General features: G+C 45.1%; 2 protein-coding genes across 4 annotated transcripts in view; one reads left to right on the top strand and one right to left on the bottom strand.

The window, feature by feature from the left end:
• Nucleotides 1-7,692, top strand: part of LOC311605453 (immunoglobulin gamma-1 heavy chain-like) — a 100,977-nt gene extending 93,285 nt beyond the window's left edge. For all 3 annotated transcript variants that reach the window (XM_084795977.1, XM_084795975.1, XM_084795976.1), the window contains 2 exons: nucleotides 2,620-2,734; nucleotides 3,750-7,692. In XM_084795977.1, coding sequence (XP_084652103.1) covers nucleotides 2,620-2,732 — 113 coding nt within the window. In that variant the 3' untranslated portion in view covers nucleotides 2,733-2,734; nucleotides 3,750-7,692. The remainder of the gene's footprint in view (nucleotides 1-2,619; nucleotides 2,735-3,749) is intronic.
• Nucleotides 4,208-19,629, bottom strand: LOC311605932 (uncharacterized protein; the record flags this gene model as incomplete). The annotated part of the gene is made up of 4 exons (XM_084796767.1): nucleotides 4,208-4,330; nucleotides 17,322-17,455; nucleotides 17,833-17,940; nucleotides 19,479-19,629. 4 exons carry the CDS (start codon nucleotides 19,627-19,629, stop codon nucleotides 4,316-4,318), a joined length of 408 nt encoding a protein of 135 aa, XP_084652893.1. The 3' UTR covers nucleotides 4,208-4,315.
• Nucleotides 19,630-21,140: the final 1,511 nt, after the last annotated feature.

Below are 21,140 nucleotides of genomic sequence, written 5' to 3'. Positions count from 1 at the left end.
CACTTGATTTAGATTTTCTAGTTTTGTGGAATATAGGCTTTTTAAGTAAGACCTAATGATTTTTTGGACTTATTGTATCTATTGTTATGACCCTTTTTCATTTCTGACTTTGTTAATTTGGATATTAACTCTCTGGATTTTAGTTAGTTTGGCTAAGGGTTTATCTATGTTGTTGATTTTCTCAAAGAACCAGCTTTTAGTTTTGTCAAATCTTTGCATTGATGTATTTGTTTCTAAGTTATTGATTTCATCTTTGAGTTTATTTCCTGCTGTCTTTTCCTCTTTGGTGTGTTTGCTTCTTTTTGTTCTAGATCTTCGAGATGTGCTATAAAGTTGGTACTATGTGATCTCTCCAATTTATTTATGAAGGCGCTTAGTGCTATAAAATTTCCTCTTAGCACTGCTTTCATTGTGTCCTATACGTTTGGGTATGTTGTTCCTTCATTTTCATTGAATTCTAAACAGTATTTTATTTATTTATTCATTCATTCCCTGACCAGTGGTCATTGTGTAGAGTTTTTCAGTTTCCATGAGTTTATAGGCTTTCTCTTGTTTCTTCTGTTGATGAGTTCCAGCTTTAATCCATTTTGGTCTGATAAGATACAAGGGGTTATTTCAATTTGTTGATCAAGCATATGATCAAATTTGGAGAAGGTTCTGTGTGATACTGAGAAGAAGATATAGTCTTTTGTGTTTGGGTGAAATGTTCTGCAGATGTCTTTTAAGTCCATTTGAGTCATAATGTCGATTAGTTTCATTATTTCTGGTTGGTTTCTGTCTTTTTTTGGACGAGTTCATTGATGTGAGAGGGGTGTGTGGTGGTCAATGTGCAATTTAAGCTTCAGTAATGTTTTGTAATGTTTCTTTTACAACTGTGGGTGCTCTTGTGTTTGGGGCATGGATGTTCAGAATTGAGACATAATCATGGTAGATTTTCCTTTAATGAGTATGAAGTGCCTTTTCCCTTCTCTTTTGATTAATTTTGCCTGGAAGTCTATTTTACTCGATATTAGAATAGCTACTCATGCTTCTTCCTTGGGTCTGTTTGCTTAGAAAACCTTTTCCCAGCCTTTTAGTATGAGGTAATATCTACCTTTGTAGCTGAGGTGCATTTCTTCTATGCAGCAGAATGATTGACCCTGTTTTCACATCCACTCTATTAGCATGTGCCTTTTCATTAGGAAATTGATTCCATTGATGCTGAGAGATTTTAGTGACCAATGGTTGTTGGGTTCTGTAATTTTGATATTGGTGGTGGTAGTCTAAGTGTGTGTTTCCCTTCTTTTGTTTTCAGTGGTTCAAAATTATTTATTTCCTAAGGGTTGCTGTTGCTGTTCTTGTTGTTGTTGTTTGGTGTAGTTACCCTTTTTGTGTTGAAATTTTACTTCTAGTATCCTCCACAGGGATCAGTTAGTGGAAATATATTGTTTAATTTTGGTTTTGTCATGGAGTCTTGTTTTCTCAAATTATGGTAATAGTAGTCTGGGCTGGCATCTGTGGTCTCTTAGGGTCTGTAAGATATCTCTGCGGGATCTTTGGGCCTTTAAAACCTCTGTTGAGAAGTCTAATAGGTTTACCTTTATATGTTATTGGCCCTCATCCCTACAGCTTTCAGTATTCTTTCTTTGTTCTGAATGGCTAGTGTTTTGATTATTATGTGGCAGGAGGATTTTCTATTTTGGTCCAATAAATTTGGTGTTTTGTAGTCTTCTTTTACATGTATAGGCATCTCCTTCTTTAGGTTAGAGAATTTTTCTTCTATGATTTTGTTGAAGACATTTTATGGAACTTTGGGCTGGTCATCATTTTCTTCTTCTATTCCTATTGTTCTTGGTTTACTCTTTTCACGTTATCCCAAATTTCTTAGATGATTTGTGCTAGAAACTTTTTAGAGTCTGCATCTTCTTTGATTAATGTATCCATTTCCTGTAATCATATCTTCTTGAACATGACCCAGGATAACTGACAAAGCTCTGGACCTGAAACACGCCTAATTTTCTAATTCCCTGACATAGCTCTGGACCTGAAACACGCCTAATTCTCTGATTCTCTGACAAAGCTCTGGACCTGAAACACGCCTAATTCTCTGATTCCCTGACATAGCTCTGGACCTGAAACACTCCTAATTCTCTGATTCCCTGACATAGCTCTGGACCTGAAACATGCCTAATTCTCTGATTCCCTGACATAGCTCTGGACCTGAAACACGCCTAATTCTCTGATTCCCTGACATAGCTCTGGACCTGAAACATGCCTAATTCTCTAATTCCTTGACATTTTGAACAGGTTCTCAGTCTTTCAATGGGGTCGGTTTGAATGTTCATCTTCTTTGTGTGAACTTTTGTTCATAAATCACATGCCATGGGACACTGACTACAAATTATTAACCACTTTCTTTAGAAGGACAGGTTGTTGGCCTGAGGTAGAGCCAATGGAGAAACGGGAACCTTGTTGTCATGTCTTCTGCTTCTGCCTGATGCCCTGAACTGGAGCTGAGAACACATTCAGAATCCCCAGATCTTGCATAGCTTTACAAGTCCACAGATGAGCCAAGAGAAAACCGCCGAGGATGCGCTCCATGTGTCTTTCCTAATTTTTCCTCCTACTCTTTGATTTCAGAACTGAAGACATCAGATACCACTAACGTCCTGGTAGCTGTGCTCCTTGGACACAAACTGCTGCTCGTAATAGGTGCCTCTGCCATGTACAGGTACAAGAAGCAGAAGGCCTGATGGTAAGTTAGGGATGGAGGTGTGTTTGTTAATTTTCTGTTACTAAGACAAAACACCATGACTTATAGAAGAAAGCTTATAGAAGAAAGGCTTTATTTTCCCCCTTACTATTCCAGAGGAACAGAGTCCATCATGCTGGGAAAGAATGACAACCAAAACATAAAACTGACATTCCTCACGTTGCAGCAGAAAGCATGAATGAGATTGAACAAACTGAAAATGGCAAAAGCTTTTATCTCAAGACTCACTTTCAATAATATACTTCCGTTAGCAAGACTATACCACCTAAATCTTCCTGAATGGTTCCACCAAGTAGGAACTAAGATTTAAATATCCTAGAATACAGGAATGCTCATTTTTACAAGCAGCAGATGGATATCAGGGTACAGACTAACGTAGAAGGGAAAGGGCCATCAGGAAGCCATGTCGTTCCCACACAGTGTCAGGGTCTGTGGTAATGGCCTGATTCTGAGGTTTCCCATGAATTCCACCAAACCCTTTGAGATATCCCAAGCTCCCAGAAAGTGTGTGCATATGGCAGAATGGTTCAGTCCAGAATCAACAAGGGTGCTCAAAGCGAGCCAGAGGATGTGAAGGGCATGGCACAAGGGGTAGGATGTGATCTGCTGGCCTCCGTGCTCCTACTTGAGGTTACTACAGTAAGTGGAAGACAAGGAGCCCATGGGAAACAGCAATGTACACCATGAGACAGAATTTAGACATTTCAGATGGCTGTGGTAACGACTGTCCCTGCTTTGGCCTCTCTGTGATCATGAAGAATTGATTCAGAAAACCGCATGACTTGGGATCTAGGCTGAGATGACACTTTTATGACATAGGCGTCTTATCCACTCAGGACAGGAGTGCTGGGAAAGAGCAGTACCAGGGAAACTGTAGCATTAAAATAATGGCTAGGTAATGAAAGAAGTATCGAGTGAGAGGTGATCGTACGCAGCTCTTCCCTTCATCCTCCACAATATTGTTCCCTGAATATCTGTCATCACATTTCTTTCACAGGTTCAGTCTAGAAGGAGGTGGTTAGGAGCCTTGACAGCTGCTCCTAATGACTCTCTTACAAGGACAACCCAACACAGACTTTCTTGTTGTGCCTCTGCATCAGCATTGTTATCCCAGAGCTCTGATGCTGTACATATCGGGCTCTATCCCTGGGGTTCTTATTGTCATTATTAAAATAATTTAAGGATATGCTTCAATCACGGACAATCTATTCAAGCATATAGAAAAGTTCTCAGTGCAGGCAAAGTGTAAATCTCAGCAATCTCACAGAGGAGAAAAATGGAAGAAAAAAAAAGGGTAAGCAGGCTTTCTGCTTCAGAAGGCACAGTGTCAGACACATGGTGGATGGAGTGCCACATGTCAGAAAGGGAGAGAGGATAGAAAATATTTTAAAAGCCAAAACTATCAGAAAAGGGCCCGCGAGTTTCTTCCTGCTGTGAACATCAGGTCTCTATCCTCTGCCTTCAGGCCACCTCCCTCAGGCCCTGGCCCTGAAACTGCAGTCTATGTTCCTGCCTCAGCCCAAGAAATCCAAACAGGCTCCTGCTCCAACATTGGAGAACAAGTCAGCCTCTCCTAGCCTGCGTAAAGAAGAAAAAGAACAACAAGAAGCAATTGAACACATTTATGAAGTGCAAAATGAAATAGACACAGTTAACGAACAAGCCAATGAGGAAATTTTGAAAGTAGAACAAAAATATAACAAACTCTGCCAACTGTTTTTTTTTTTTCAGAAGAAGTCAGAATTGATTGCCCAAATGTCTTTGTGCAGAGCTCCTGTAGTAAACTCATGAGACCTGCTTCCTCAGTGTAAATCACCACTTCCCTTGCTGAGGTTTCCCCTGGGGTATGTTGCTGTAAATAGATTTAACAACTGAAAAAGAGCTTACCATTTTCACCACGTTTTCTAAAAAAATCCCAACTTAGATGGGAACATATCCTCTGTTCTTCTACTGTAAGCCACACAGGAGATGTATGAAGGAACCTCTCAACTGCCGTGAGTGGGAGTAGGACTCTCTATAGTAGAAGTTCATTGAGTTTTACTAATAAGCCCCTGTGCAACGCTTCAGTCACTTGTACGTGTGTCTTTTATACACCGGTTGCCCTGTGCGCTGCATATGTTAGAGACACTTGTACTCTGCCCCCGCCCACTCATTCTTGTTGTAACATAAAGCGTCGCTGTGCAGTGCTCCTAATAAACTCATGTTCCCCGCTTTCTTACACAGGATCGTCACTTGCCTTGCTGTACTTTTCCTGTGGTAAATTGCATCTGAAGGTTTTTGCAGTTGTTAAAGTACTATTGTATCACTCTGGGTTTTTTTTTTCTTTCTTTCTTTCTTTCTTTCTTTCTTTCTTTCTTTCTTTCTGTTAAACTTTTTGTTAATTCTTTGTGAGATTTACATCATGCACCCCGGTATATTCATCTCTCCCATCCCTCCATATCTGCCTTCTGCCCTCGCATCTTCCCTCCCAAAAGAAAACAAAAAGTAAAAAAAATTAAAAAAAAAACACATCTTGCTGTGTGTGTCACACAGTATGCCCTTTCACCTAAATATCTTTTCTCACTAATGTTCGTTGCAGTGAATCATTGCTCTAACTGGGGCCTCTAGCTTCTGCTGCCCTATCGGTCAGTACCTGACCCTCACCAAGGTCAGTACCTGACCCTCACCAAGGCTCCTATATGATATATTGCAGTTGCCCCGTGTCCAGGCAGATCCCGCACCTTTGGTTCTGCAGAACTGTCCCCTCCTTCTTGCTCCAGCAGTTCATAGATGGAGTAGAGACTGGAATGCAACAACTCAATGCTCTGGATTTGAGCCTACCAGCTCTCCTGCACTTGCGCCCTTGGGCCTGGCTCTTGATGGCCTCTGCCACCAGTGCCAGGTCTACTGTGCTGCTTATCCATGGTAAGGGCTGGCTCTCCCAAGTCCTGTAACTGGAAGGGGACAGCTCTCCTGTCTGTTGCGGCAACGTGTTGGCATGATGTTTTTGTGGACTGTGCGCAGTTCACCCTTGTTCATTCAAATGCTGACTCCTCTACCCTCTCTCTGGATCAGTCGGACGTTGCTTTATGATGTTTATTCTAAGTATCTCCAGTTTCAAGTCTGTGTAAACGTGTCACCATTTGTTCTCTTTCTTGCCAATAAAAACCAACTAACTGATGCTGAGCAATAACAGAGAATAGGGTGTGACATCCTGGTCCAGTGAGGGGAGGAGAAAAAGGAAGGAATGGGGGAGGATGGAGCCATGAGCAAAGAGTGGGAAATATCAAGAGAAATGAATTGGGCCTAGGATATTATTTAAAAGCAAGTATAATGTGGACGAGCTGGATGTGAATAAGCTATACTAGCACAGCGGTTTAGGATGGAGTAATTACTGCACAGCACTGTGGTATAAGCTAATTAAATAGATCCTGGCTTCTCTGTTTGAGCATAAGGCTGGTTAAGGAATAACCGCTGACGTTACTAAAATAATAGTTCAATATTAAATAACCATTCAACAGCAGCAAGCGGCTGGAAGACATATTTCTCACACTCACCCTCACACTATTGCATGACCAGCATTGGGTGGGGCCAGCTGGTGAGAACATGGCCAGCTCGGTGTAGCCCTGGGATATTAAGGTGGCCCCCAGGCAGCAGCCCAGATCAGCGATGTCAGCCTGGCCTTTGGTGATAACATGGGCTATAGACATAGACACAGGCCCCTGCTGCTGCAAGGCCATGGACTCAGACATGACCCTCAGGGACAACACAGGCAGGAACTTCACCATGGCCTCAGGTGGCAGTGCAGGCTACGCACATCAGGCTGTTCCTCGCCATGCTTAAATTTCCAGCTCTTCCTCTCTTCATTGTGCACAAACTATTCTGATTATCTTTCTCTCCTGTTTCTCCACCACACACTTGCTCATCTTAGTCACGCCCACCCATCCACCTGCCATCAGTGGGTGTGTCTCAGGGCTTATTTCTTATTCAATTTTAAAATGTCATTTACTCACACACTACTGGCCATTTTTCTACACCTTGTTATGTGACACTGAGAAAGTCACTTAATTACTCAGAGTTCTGATTAGACCTGAATATACATGGCTGCACTGACATGGGTGTGTGGTTAACATACATGAGTGTTTAATATGCATACTATCTGCAAATGTAGAAATATGGTTTTTGTGAATTTATATTTATTGTAATAAATTAACATATGTATGGTTACTATGCATGCATACTTAACACATATGCTGTCTATTACAAACAGGTTTTGTATACTTATGTTTTTTGGGTCTACCGGAACATAAATCTGTGTTGAATATATGAACTCTGTTGTGACACACATATATGATGTTTGTGTCAATATTAACATGTGTATAATAATCATACCTGTGTGGGAAGTCTGTGCCATATTAACAGCGATGAGCTCTGGGATTCTAGGCTCTCTAGAGCCAGAGATCAAGTTGCCCAGCACCTGTGGTAGAAACACTCACACATCCTGTCTCTAAAAGGCAGCTTTATTCCCTCTTGGCAACAGGCATAGGAAGGAGCTGCTTTTGCTGGGCCCTGTGCATTTGTAGTTTTGTCAAGTTTCTGAGCTTCGCCTCTCTCTGTGATGCCAGCACGATTTCACCAGTGGGTTCCGTTTGCCAGACTCCAATTACTCTGCCCCCTGCTGATTCCTCACTCATGTCAGAGCAGCTGATGTGTCACTGACTCCCTCAAGTCTCTACCATGGCTGTTTACAGCAGGGGCAGAAGACGGGAGCATAGGGGCGAAACTTAAACTGAGAATGGTTCCTGATTCCAAGGTAGAATCTTTCTAACAACAGACCCTCAATGAGTAATGTGCTGTAGAAATGAGAGGGAAAAAAAGACTAGAGCATCACTAGTGCCCCTGCGGAACACTTAAACTATTTTTGGTGTAAATTTGTACACTAGAAAGCCACAGAGCATGTGTCTTCCAAAATACATGTCCGTGCTGGCCAAATAACATGTCTGTGCTGGCCACATGCCCCAGGGAAGACACGAAACTCAAGGTCGACTGAGAGCCATTCTATGGAAGAACAGGTTGAGTCCCTGAGAGAAAATAGCAAGTGTTCTCCCCAAACTCCACAGTGGCTGTGAAATGAGACAACCAGCCAGTCTAGAGACAGGGCTGCCAACACGGGGACCTACCAAACGCCAGTGAGAATCCTTCCCTCCCTCACACCGCGACACCATGACCTAAAATTCCAAACTTCCTCCCGCTAACCCAAATGGTCTATCTGCAATGATGAAGAGCAGAACTTTCAAATGAATCAATGAAATCCTCATCAAAGGCATAATCTGCTGCTTTTCCCCAAGGTTAGGGTCTGAGAGCCAAAGGTGCAGAAAGTAGCATCAGAGCATGCATCAAAAAGTATGCCTCAATAATTGTTTTTTGATAATAAAATCCAGCAGTGAACATAAACATCTTCCTTTCATTCTTACCTAAATGTATACTTTTTGGCACTTAATGGTTGTACATCAAATGTAGGTCAATATTAAAATATTTTTTTAAAACTGATTTTTCCCCCTGTAAAGCTACTTGTTATATCGAGGCAATAAAAGGCTGTCAATAAATTTCCCATTTGAAGAAGTTGTTACTATTGTTGTGTGTGCACGATGACCGTCTCTCATGCATATGGAGTTCAGAGGACAATTTTGTGGAGTTGAGCCAACTTCATGCAAGTTCTGAGGTCCAACTCAGGTCACCAGGCTTGCATGTTAAGTGTCTTTTTCTCCTAAGCCTTCTCCCTGGGCTCTTTCTTCTCAATCTGCTTATCTGTACTCAGTCTGGTCAGCCACAAGATAAAGGAGAGGCTACAGAACAATTTGTACCACCCAGCTTTTGATGTTAAAGAAAAAGAGACCAGAACCAGACAACAACAAGAACAACAACAACAACAAAACATGTTCCCTGAAAGCAAAGGCATCCTATTAACATCCACGTTTCTCTGATTCCTTCATGGGTTTGTAAACTTTCTTAGTCCCACTGCTGCTGCTGCTGCTACTAAAGTTTAGGTCAAACAGTAGGTTAGAGTTATCTTTCTCTAAACCATTCTTCAAGTAGGAAAGAAAGAAAGAAAGAAAGAAAGAAAGAAAGAAAGAAAGAAAGAAAGAAAAAAGGCCAAAACAATTAGAGCAAAATGGGTGATAACAGAATTGTGCCTCTTCTCCCAGGGTCCTTAGATGCTGGATCCACCTCATGGCTATGGCTAGAGGCCCCATCTGCCCTGAGAGTGAACCACTTACCAAGCAGGAAAGGCCTTGAGGTCTGACCTCTCTTGACTCCTCATCAGACCAGCTTTGCTTTCTGTTCAGGAGCATGTGTGGGCTGACCTCTCCTTTTGTGCCTCCCTGTGTTTCCGCTTACCTCCTTCCAAGAAGAAAATCAGCTTTGGTGCCAACCATGTGATGACCTGGGGTCATGATGAAGCTACAGCGAACTTTATGAACCACAGAGTCTGGCCAAGGATTAAGATGATGGGAGCTGAAAGCTTTTGTTATTATTTTTATTATTAAGAAATAGATTATTTTAAAATGAATACAGGCAAGGTTTTTTCTTCTTCTAGCAGTCACTTTAGTTTAGCTTTTAGAGTTGTCTTTTAACCCAAGAGCCTGCCTCCCGAAGAAACTAAATAATCATAAAAGACCATAAATGTACTTTCAGTTTTGAAGAATGCTGTATTTAAAATTGAAAGCATAAATGGCATTAAATAACATGCATTCATTTGAAACTACGTATTACCAGTTTCACAATGAGAGGCAGCTGTTTTCATCAGCCTGTCTCGGACATGCCTTGATTTCCATTTTCCACACTTCATTGAAATGTACACGCCAGTGGTGGGAAGAAAAACTGAAGCTGATGTAAAAACTCACAGTGTGTTACCTTGGGAGTAAGTGTGAGAATAAATTGGGCACTAGCATCTAGGGAAAAGGAAGATACAAACAGAAACGGAAGGCCAAAAGTGAAAAGCCTTAAAGTACCTCTTACAGGACAGTCTAAACTAAACTAAACTGAACTGAGTAGCAGCTGGCAGAGTGTAGAACAGAAACCAACAAAAATCCCACACCCACAACAATGCCGGTGGCAAAAGCCAACACATCACCGTCATTTCAGCACGTCAGAAAATCCTTTTCTCATAAGTTGAATTGTCAAACTTACTTATGTATTCACTTTGCATCCCAATCACAGCCCCTCCCTACTGTCCCCCCATTCTCATCCTCCCTCCCTCCTTCCCCTCTTCTCTTTCCTTTACCCCTCAGGAAAAGGGAGTCACCCCCCCCCCAACAACAACAACCTACCCCAGCACAACAAATCACATCAGGACTGAGCAAACGCTCTTCCATTTTGGCCTGGCAAGCCAGTCCTGTCAGGGGGAAGTGATCAAAAAGAAGGCAACAGAGTCCATGTCAGAGACAGCCCCCCTCCCCTTACTAGGGGAGCCACATGAAGCCTGGGGCGCCCATTGGCTAAGTCTTTGTAGGAGGCCTAGGTCCAGTCCATGCAACTTGGTTGGTGCGTCAGTATCCTCAAGGCCCCCTGGGCCCTGGACAGTGGTCTCTGTTGGTCTTGTGGAGTTCCTGTCCCCTCTGGATCCACCTACCCCTCCATCTCCCCCCACCCCCACTTTTCCATAAGACTCCTTCTGATTTTCCCAACATCTGGCTGTGAGTCTCAGCATCTGTTTAAACTCCCTGCTGAGTGGAGCCTCTCACAGGACAGCTATGCTGGTCTGCAAGCATAGCACATTGCCCTTAATGGTGTCAGGGCTTGGCTCTCTCCCATGGGGTGGGTCTCAGGTTGGGCCAGGCATTGGTTGGACATTCCCTCAATCTCCACTCTTTTTTTATCTTTGCATATTGTATAAGCAGGGTGAATTTTGGGTCAAGGGTTTTGTGGGTGAGTTGGTGCTCCCTTCCCTCCACTAGGAGTCCTGTCTGGTTAGAGGGTGGCCTCTTCAGTCTCTATTCCCGCCCTCTGCTAGGAGTCTCAGCTAAAGTCATCCCCATATTCTCCTAAGACCGACCCTGTGACAGGTCTCCAACTTGTCTCACAGACACCCCTGCCCATGGTTCCTCTTCCCTCTGCATGCCTTCTGTCATGCCGCGCCCACCCCTGCCACCCACACCCCTCTGCCACCCCCTCCCCTCTCCCCCACATCTTATTAATTTTCCACCTTTCGGCTAAGATCAAGTGTAGTGTCTGTTCTTATCAGATAATCCTTTTCATGAGGTTATTTATTCAAGCTCTACTTAGCCAAGGACTTCACACAGCGATGAGAAACATGCTGAGGCCACACACTGATAGAGCGCCGGATTTGTGAGGCAGGTCAGGAGCTTTGACTGGACCATGTGGCTCATCCCACTCAGCTCTTGGCCCAATTGAGGGAACATTCTATGCAATTCTCCACACATCTTCAAAGTATTTAGTTTATCCTCAAACTGCACTTAAGCTTCCAGAAGCTCTCAGACCACCAGCCTCCCCCCGTGAGCTACTCATGTCCCACCACTGCCTCCTCCACCACAGCCTCAGGCTCTGTAAGCTGGTCCTGTCTCTACAGCACACAAACCTAGCACATTCTCCTCCAGGAAACTTATCACTTATGCACTTTCCACTGTTCTTTTCTGGAAACTTCCCTCCCTTCTATGCCACATCAACGATTTCTTGGACAGTCCCTCCCCCTGGCTTCAGTTTCTCCTATTCATTGTTTTTCTTTATGGCTCATAGGACTTTGCTTCAGCGGGGTGTGGGCAAATGCTTGATTTCATAGCCTCATCTCCACCTCCACCGCACCATAATTCAAATCTGCAACAAAAACACTCAGGGAGGAGAAAGGTAAAGGGGAGGACAAGGGCTCTCAGAACGCAGTGATGTTAAGACAAACATAAGTCATGGCTGCCACCTAGTGGCCACCCATGTCCTGCAGCTTGTTACTGCCCCAACCCAAGACCAACCCAATAGGAAGAGACTCAACCCCTGGCACTATTAAGGATACTCTGCTATGCTTACAGACAGGAGTCAAACAGAGCTGTCTTCTGCGAGGCTCCACCCAACAGCACCTCGAAACGGATGCTGAGACTCACAGCCAAACATTGGGCGATGCATAGGGAACCGTGTGGAAAAGTGGGCGGGGGCGGAAGACCTGGAAGTGACAGGAGCTTCACAAGAGTAGCAACAGATCCAACTAACCAGGGCCTGGAGGGGTCTGCTGGGACTGAAGCACCTAGCAAGGACCATACATGGAATAGACGTAGGCCTTCTGCAAAGGCGTAGCCGTGGCTGATGGGCAGCTCAGGGTTACGGAATAGACGTAGGCCCTCTGCAAAGGCGTAGCCGTGGCTGACGGGCAGCTCAGGGTTACGGAATAGACGTAGGCCTTCTGCAAAGGCGTAGCCGTGGCTGATGGGCAGCTCAGGGTTACGGAATAGACGCAGGACCTCTGCAAAGGCGTAGCCGTGGCTGATGGGCAGCTCAGGGTTACGGAATAGACGTAGGCCCTCTGCAAAGGCGTAGCCGTGGCTGATGGGCAGCTCAGGGTTACGGAATAGACGCAGGACCTCTGCAAAGGCGTAGCCGTGGCTGACCGGCAGCTCAGGGTTGTGTCCCCCAGTAAGGGGAGCAGGGCCTTTCTCTGACACAGACTCTGTTGCCAGCTTCTCTATTACTTCCCCGGGGCAGGATTGCCTCGCCAGGCCACAGGGCACGCACTCAGTCCTGATAGGACTTGATGAGCCGCCAGGGAGGATGGAAAGGGAGGAGCTTCCCTTTTGTGGCGAATAGAGAAGGAGGATGTACGAGAAGGAGGGGGGTGGGACTGGGAGGTGAGGAGGGATAGGGCTACAAGAAGGATGTAAGGTGAGTAAATAAATTAAATTTAAAAAAATAAAGTATAGGTTGAAATGGAAGGGTGGAGACCAGTAGGCAGGTAAAACTTTAAGTTCCAAGACTCTCTGCTAGCCTTGAATGCTCCCTTCCGTCTCCTGCTTGTTGCCCGCTCTGCCCACATCTTGCCCACTGGGTTTGCTCCAGGCCTGCCTTCTGCCATCTTCCTTTGTCCCTTAACATTTATAGTCTCACATACCAAGGCCACAGATAGTCCTCCATTTATCTCTCAGTCTTTCCTGCACTCTGCTTCCACTATCGTTTCCGACTCAGATGTTCACTAGTTTCCAAATTGACTTCTGGACGGCATCTTCTTCGTTAGGTCTGTTCCCCCAATGACCTCATTCCTTTAAAGCTAATTCTACGGTAAATAAAGTGCAGACCCAGCCCTGCCCACTTGGCCCCTGTTCTTGCTTCAGCCCTGGGTGTTAGCTCCTTTCTCCTCCCTTCCGCTCCCACCTCCTCCCTCCCTTGCACATCATGAACTCTGCCCTAGATATTTCCTTGCTTGGGATCCACTTTCTTTCCCTTCCCCTTTCCTCTATGTAAGTGTTTTTATTTCCTCAGATGGGGGGGGGGGGAATGAGAGCTGTACCCAAGTTATGCACATACACAATTTAGACTGAGCCCAGAGCACTCTTTTCTCTGGTCTGTTTCTTGACCTAGGTCTGGAAGCTTCTAGCCTCCATACAATCTAATCTGTGAATCCAAACATTGAACGCTTCGGCTTCCAGCCTCCATCCACTAACTTAGGACTAGAATGTCTCAGCCCCTGAGACTTACTGCTGAGTAAACTCACCCTTTCTAGCTCATTCTGAACTTTCCCTGGCTGGTTCAACTCAGCTGTACTGGCCCAAACCTCTTTCCAAGCTAATTGATTCAATCTGGCTTCTCTCTTGGCTTCTGACTGAATTGCTCTGCTTGGCTTCAAACTAACTCCGGCAATATGTTATAATCTCCTGGCTCACTCTCATTCTTGGGCCATTTCTCTCTGTAGAACTGTCCTGTCCCAGTAAAACTGCCACACACACTACTCTATTAGTCCTACTTCATAGTCACCCTGTGCTGCTCTGAAGTCGCCTCTCTTTCCTGTGCTGTTCCCCCGAGAGTTGGGAATATCCCACCTCTGACTCATTCTGGCCAAATCTTTCTCTGGTTCATCCCTTTGTCTGCCCCTCAGTTAGAGTCACTTTCAAAACAGGCTGCTTCCTTCTACAAACTAACTTTAACTTAGTCATTAGAAATGAAAAGTGTATACTGAGGGCATGTCTGTATTCCCAGCCATAGCAGACTGAAATCCAGACCATGCCTGTATTCCAGCCCAGATCACATAGACTTAGAAAGTCTTGGGATGTGAGCCCTTGCCAGAGCAGCCGTGTTGATGGATTACAGTTCCTCTGTACTTGTAGATAAATGTGTTCTTCCCTGTCAGTTCTGGAGTAGTCTTCTGAGTCTTCCCTGTCAGGTCTGGAGTAGTCTTCTGAGTCTTCCCTGTCATGTCTGGGGTAGTCTTCTGAGTCTCCCCTGTCATGTCTGGGGTAGTCTTCTGAGTCTTCCCTGTCAGGTCTGGGGTAGTCTTCTGAGTCTTCCCTGTCAGGTCTGGGGTAGTCTTCTGAGTCTTCCCTATCAGGTCTGGGGTAGTCTTCTGAGTCTTCCCTGTCAGGTCTGGGGTAGTCGTCTTCTGAGGCCCCAAGGAGGAACACTTCCTCTGTGTCCCAATGTCCTGCACGCCTTCCTTACTAAAGCTGCTTCCATGGGCTAGAGAGATGGCTCAACGCCAACCCTCTTCCAGGGAAATTGGGTTTGATTCCCAGAACCCACAAGGTGGCTCACAGGGCGCTCAGTAACTTCAGTTCCAGGGAGTCAAATGCCCTCTTGTGCCCTCCAGGCACACAAGTGATGCACAGGCACACAAAGGCAGGCAAGACACCCGTAGTACACGTAAAATAAACTGCTTCAAAACTCACTCCACGTTTCTACTTTTCCCTCCACTTCCCACCAGCACCAGAGTGTGCCTGCATAACTGCACTCACCCCATACCCCTTTCCCATGCAGCTGTAGCAAACACGTTCCGGGTGACATGGGTCCTAAGGGATATAGTGCTGCTCTTTAAAAATACGAAGGTGGCACAGGTTGCCACAAAACAATGCAAGCACGTACCCTTCTTGCAAGACTTTCTCAAAGCACTTTGCACACTAACACAGACATCAGTTCAGTGAGAAGTAGCTTCCCCAGATTTACCTGGCCACGTGTAACTTTTTTACCACAAGGCATCCCGAGACACTAGAGCGTTAGTAGCTTTCTGCTATCGATAGAACACAACTTACCACTTCATTATAGGCTGGGGAACAAGGCCTGCAAAGCCAAGGTTCAACCTACAGCTGTTCCGCTGCTTAGCTACGTGACGCTGAACAAATTATTTCTCCACACTAGAGGTTAATAATCAGTGTGCCAGAGCTGTCATAAAGATCGTTTCCTGCCACCAATAGCAGGAATGCGGTGTATGCTACCTGGGATGTGTGCATCAACTCTTTTCCTAGTTATGTCTCAGTCGCTACTGCCTCCTGGTAGGGCAGGCCCGGACTCTGCACCCTCCCTCTGGTGTGGCTCTTTCCTCTGCCAGAGTTCCTCTCCTCAACCTTCCGTTTCCAAGGCTGACTCTGGCACTTGGCTATTCACTTACATGGCCTTTCTGGAAGGAGTCCAGTCAGGGAGGGTAACTGCATGTGGTTTTTTCCCTTCCACAACCCATCTGCTGAGACCAGCGACATGTGCCTAGCCACTCATTGGCTCTACGTAGCCTGGGCTCTTCGGCCTTCCATTGTTGTACTCTCGGAACAGAGTGGTTTCTGCACAGAGACCTGGTATACACGTGTTGCTTCCACACGACAACTGTCTTAGCAACAATACAAATTCTATTGCACCGTGGGACCAGGCCAGCTTCTCTGGAGACTATCTGCTTCACGGTAGCTATGCCACATTGCACTATCCTGTCCTACCTCAGTGTCAGGCCCTGCACAGCCCAGCACACAGTGTGACAATTGCTTCTCTGAATTCTGTTACGTATCCTGATTCCACTCGCCTAGACGCACCAAGGGGTTGGCAAACACTGTGGCGTCCTTGGTGCAGCAGCCTGTACTCACACTGCACTCAGCCAGTGCCTCAGCAAGTGTGAGATGTGAGTTGGTGCATCTGTGGCCACGTGCAGCTGTGGCCATCGCAGTTCCCTTGTCCTTGTCCTTGTCCTTCAGCTGCTGGACTCCAGCTGCCAGCCAGTCCTGGTGGCTGAACTCCAAGGGGAAAACACCTGCCTCTAACTTGCTCTGCAAGATAACCTGACCCAGCTTTGGCCTGTTTTCCAGAAGTAAGAACAACTCACAAAGCAAGCCTTTGAATGCTAAGTCTCTGCCTACAGCTTTGGTTTTGATAAAGTTCTCAAGGTGCCTTTAGCCTCACGGACACTTAGGACGAGGCTCTGTGGCTCCTCAGCTGCCATGCCCCCAGTGGAAGAGTTCAGTAAAGAAGGCCCAACGAACTTAATCAGAACTTTATCCAAAGCCATTAAAAGCCCATACTTTTATTACTCACTATGAAATGAGTTGAGCTTTCCTTGCATTTTCTAGAGGTAACCCTATAAATATGAAACCCTGGAGCAGGAACAGACAGCCCAACTCCCAGCTCCAAACCGCTATCAACTGCCCAATCAAAAAAAAAAAGCGCATAATGGCCACTTTCTTTACAGAAAATGTCCCCTCCCTTGATTCTGCATTAGTTATTAGTAATTTTCAGGAGATAATTATGCAAAGATAAGTTTATTAAGATCAAAATTAGACACTGATAACAGGGGGAAACATCCAGGACAGCAAGAAACACGAAATCTCCTTCTGGATGTGACCGCTCATTTATAATTTCAGCACTTGGGGCACAGCCACAAAGCCTTGAGTTCCGGGTCAGCCTCCGGTCCATAGTGAACTCCAGGCCAGCACTAGCTAAACTAAAACCCATGTCAGTTAAACAAAATACCACGGGTTATAAACAAAATGAAAAGTATTTTCTGGATTAAAAAGGTTAATTGCCATTATTTAGTGTGGTTTCAGTTTATCATTTAAAGCAATGCGTTCATTTGGCCAAATGCACCACCTTAAGCAACATTAGTTGCACTATGTTTTTAATATTATAGTTACCACCAAAAGAACTTTTGAATTTTCCTAATACAAGTGGTTCCTGTAACCACTGTAATTGCTTTTTGTTTTTTCAAGCACACTCTACATTAGTACTCAGGTCACTGGCTTCATGTACAACTTCTACCGACAGTTAAAGTTAAAAGCAACACGGGGGGGGGGGGCAAACCTGTTCCTTCAATGCCAAGCTCAAGGGCAGCCTCCACCTCCTGCACATGCCTGCAGTGTGCACAACTGAACCCTTAGCTTGGTTCAGTGGGAAGTGCAGTGGGAAGACTACCACTTGCACCTCTTCCCGTCTTGGTGAGGCACTCCTTTCTTTTTGCCACCTAAAGCGAGCGCCCTGGGATGTGTCTTGCCTCACAAGAGAAAGACAGCAGCACATTGGAAATCGCCCGCTGAAGCCAGCAGGTTGGCCAATTTGGAACTCTTGCTCGAGCAACTTATGCACCACGATGCAAGGGCAGCTTCTCCTCAGCCGCCGCCTTCTGCTCTACCTGGCCAGCAGCTCCTTCAAGCTCTGTCTCTCCATGGCTCCGGATGTGGCTCGATTCATTCACTTTGGGGCAGCAGCGGAATCGTAGCTCCACTACAACACCCAAATAACCCGCAACCATGTGCGGACGTCGAACTGTAATCCGGAAAAAAGAAATCTCACATCCGGGGTACCCAGAATCCGCTCACAATTTGGGAGGCTAGGGAAAGGCCGGCAGAGGGCGGCATTGGAGAGCTGATGGGCGTAGTGGCGAGCCGGATTGAGTGTTGGTTGTCTGTCGACAAACTCAGGGCCTGGTTAGAACTACGTTTCCCAGCATGCTGCAGGGCAGGGGGGGTCGGGGAAGCACGCGGGCTGCTCAAAGGTGGTGGCAGATGCTGTAGCTTCAGAAGAGAGTTTCATAACACTGTCTGCGAGGTAAATCTAAAAGATGTTTGGGCGAGACAGTTATTTCCCCGTTCTCTGTGCCCTAGGAGTGAGCAGAGGCAGGTCCCATGGATATACTTACGTACTGTTTTGGGATTTAATAGGGCTGGCAGTTTGGTTGTGCTTGGTGGTTCTGTAGCCTGGGCTCCGATTCTGCCTGTGCCACGGTTTGATCCTGGGATATTTATTTAGGCCTGAAAAAAGTCGTGTAAAATGGAGACTTTAATAGTACTCCATATCCAGGACTGTTTTAAACGTAAAAGATTTAGTGAAAACCAAATATCAGTTTTTATTCCGAAGTCATGGTGGCTTGAGGCACTAAGGCGGTGGGTAGTACACCTGTCTCGGCTTACTGTTTGCTGAGATGTACTTTGATAGGCCGTTTTACCTCAGTCCTGTTCTAATGCGTAGTATGAAACCTCGGTAAATGGTACAAAGAAAGGATCAATAAGCAAAATCTAACGTTGTTTACAATGATGAAAAGGCACGCTAAGTAAGGTTAGACAAAAAGAAAATGTGTGTGTAGTAGGTGCTTTGACCCTGGCATTAGAATGAGCTCATATTTGGTGTAATGCCATCCAATTTTTTTTTTAATCACACAGTAGAGTTTTATTTTTCTGATTTTTTTTTTCAGTCCAGATCACAGGAAATTGAGGCTGATCTCAAACTCACTATACAGCTGAAGAGACCTTGAGTTCTTGATTCTCCTGTCTCTCTCCCAAGCGCTAACATTGCACACATGCAACACCATACCAAGCTTTATTTCTAAAACTAAGTTTTAGGTTAGAATACAAAGTAATACTTTTCAGTTTGGTGCTTTCATACATGTTTTTAATGTGTCTTACATTTGCTATATGGCCTTGGAATTGATCCCCCTGCCTCTGCCTCCCAAATCCTGGGATTACAGGCAGGAGCCGCTACATTCATTCAAGAGCTTTCCTCTTGGTTCTGGGTCAATGTATACTACTCTAAATTCATTATGTATAAAACTACACAACACACAATCTTCCCTCCCTCAAAGTTGCTTCTCATCCTCATCTTCCTTTCATGCTTTTCTTCCGCCACACACAAGCTGATAGGTTGCCTTGGCTGCCCAAGGACCCGTGCCTTTGGGAATACAATAGAGACCACAGTCCCGGATGATGCCGTCCTCATTCTAGTCTGGTAACTTGCTCTAATGATGGAAAATTCATCTTTGGCTTTTCCTGACTCTGCCCCGGCCTGCGGGGTTCGACTAAAACTCGGGAGGAGGTTCACCTGTTGGAATGCAAGACACGAAGAAGGAGAGCAAGTCTGATTGATCAAACTCTCAAACTTTATTAGTCAGGCAGCAGCTTTTATAACTCAGAAGGTAGGGAAGCATGTTGCTATAGCAACCCAGCTGCATGCTTTTCTCAAAACACAGGGAATTCCAGGCAGGGTCATAACGTCCTGCCACACAGGGTATCTGGCTCCTTCTTTGTCTAGTCTAACTGCTAAACCATAACAAGGTTATTCCATCTCTATCTGTCTTTAGTCTAACTGCTGACCCACAGCAGGGTCAGCTAGTTTCTGGTGAAAGGCAAGCTCTGGGAAAAACAGAGACATAAAGGTGCAGGCTCTAACAAGATGGCTGAACACTGGCCATATGGCCTATTGTCCCCAACATGACTCTAAATCTAATCAGTTCAAAAGCCTTGGTAGTCTGGTCTCTGAGTATGTGTCCTTTCCACTCCCCCTGCCATGGCCTTACCTGGTCCCAGGCTGGATCTCTGATATCTGCTTCTTCCCTCTACTTTGCAAGCGTCACTGGTATCTAGATGATTCTGATCAGCTGATTCTGATAAAGAGAGTGGGGTTGAGACAGTTACACCCCTAGTCCTGTGTAGCTCATCAGAAGGCATTTGTTGCCATTGACAATGACAGCCTGCCTTAGGGAACCATCATCTGGCTTCAGAAGCTCCCTTAGTTCTGTTGAGAACCTTGCAACGTTTCCTGAAGCTGTGCCTGTGGCTTTGTAAATATTCTTTCTTTTTGCTGCTAGGTCTCTTACTACTACCTTGAAGTTATTCTAGGAATTCTGAAATTTTGACTTACATGAATGTGGCCAGAGCAAATGTGTTTCGTATGTAACAGCCTAATGATTATTCTTGGTCCAGTTTGCTTATTGCCTGCCTTCAAGCCTGTTGAGGTTATTTTTATAAAACAGTGTTTGTTTCTCTTAGCTTATTTCTTAACCGGGCTATCACACAAATAATTGAGACTCTTTTATAATACAAGTCTTCACAGCACAATCTGAGCAGTTTAAGTCCGTTCTTAACCCTCTATGCTATCCTGTCTTACTCTCAGAAAATGTCCCAGCAATGTTTGCACTTTGTAGCTTTACTTGGCCCCAGCGCCTTCCTCCTGATCTTCCTTGGGTCTCTCCCTGGGGTTCAATCCCTAACTCCTTCTGCCCTAGCTGGCAGGAAGTCCAGCCCTATTCTCTCCCCTGTTGGTTGATTGGCTGTAAGCTGCTTTATTGACATAACAGGAGGACAATTGGGGAGCAGAGTTTATACAACATCTAGACAGGAAATCAGAATTTAAACTGCACAATAACCTTATGCCTACACAGATCAGTCTTAGAAGTCCTAAGTCAGAAGAGCCATCCTCACGCCTGTTCTAGCTCACACTTAGCTTTAGCTAGCTCCAGAGCTCCAAGGGCAAAAAGGAGACAGGGCAGAAAGCAACTAGGAGAGTTTTGTGACAACTTCGTGTCCTTTCTCACAAAGAAATGTTTTCTGGATTTTTTTCCCACCTCACCCCAAAGAGAGGCAAGAGCTTTAAAGACAAGCAACTGATACTCTTCACCATCTCTCAACACCTGATCAGCACACTTTGATCAGCACAACTAGCTCTTGGAACACTTCCAGGAGTCTTTAAAATAAAAGTAACTTACATTTACTTTCTTTTTAAAACATGAAGCTAAGTAACTTATGTGTTGTGTATATGGGCACATCTGTGTTGTGGCACATATGTGGAGGTCAGAGGACACTTTTCTTTGAGTTCTGGGAAGGGAAGGGTTATCAGGTTTGGGAGCAAGTGCCTTTACACAGAGAGCTGAACAATTTTTAAATCTCTCTTCCTCTCTCTCTCTCTCTCTCTCTCTCTCTCTCTCTCTCTCTCTCTGTGTGTGTGTGTGTGTGTGTGTGTGTGTGTGTGTGTATGTGTGTGTGTGTGTTCACCAATATGTGCATGTGGTGTGTGTTTGTGTGTTTATATATAGGCCTGTGGTGGTTCCAATAAGTATGGCCCACATAGACTTATATGTTTGAATGCTTGACCCACCAAGATTAGCACTATTAAGAGATATGGCCTTGTTGAAGTAGGTGTGGCCGCGTTGGAGGAAGTATGTAACTCTTGTGGTGGGATT

The sequence above is a fragment of the Acomys minous genome, assembly GCF_964271855.1.
Source record: "Acomys minous genome assembly, chromosome: 9".
Taxonomy (NCBI): domain Eukaryota; kingdom Metazoa; phylum Chordata; class Mammalia; order Rodentia; family Muridae; genus Acomys; species Acomys minous.
Note: the sequence above shows the minus strand (reverse complement) of the source record. Positions and strands in the feature narration are given on the sequence as shown.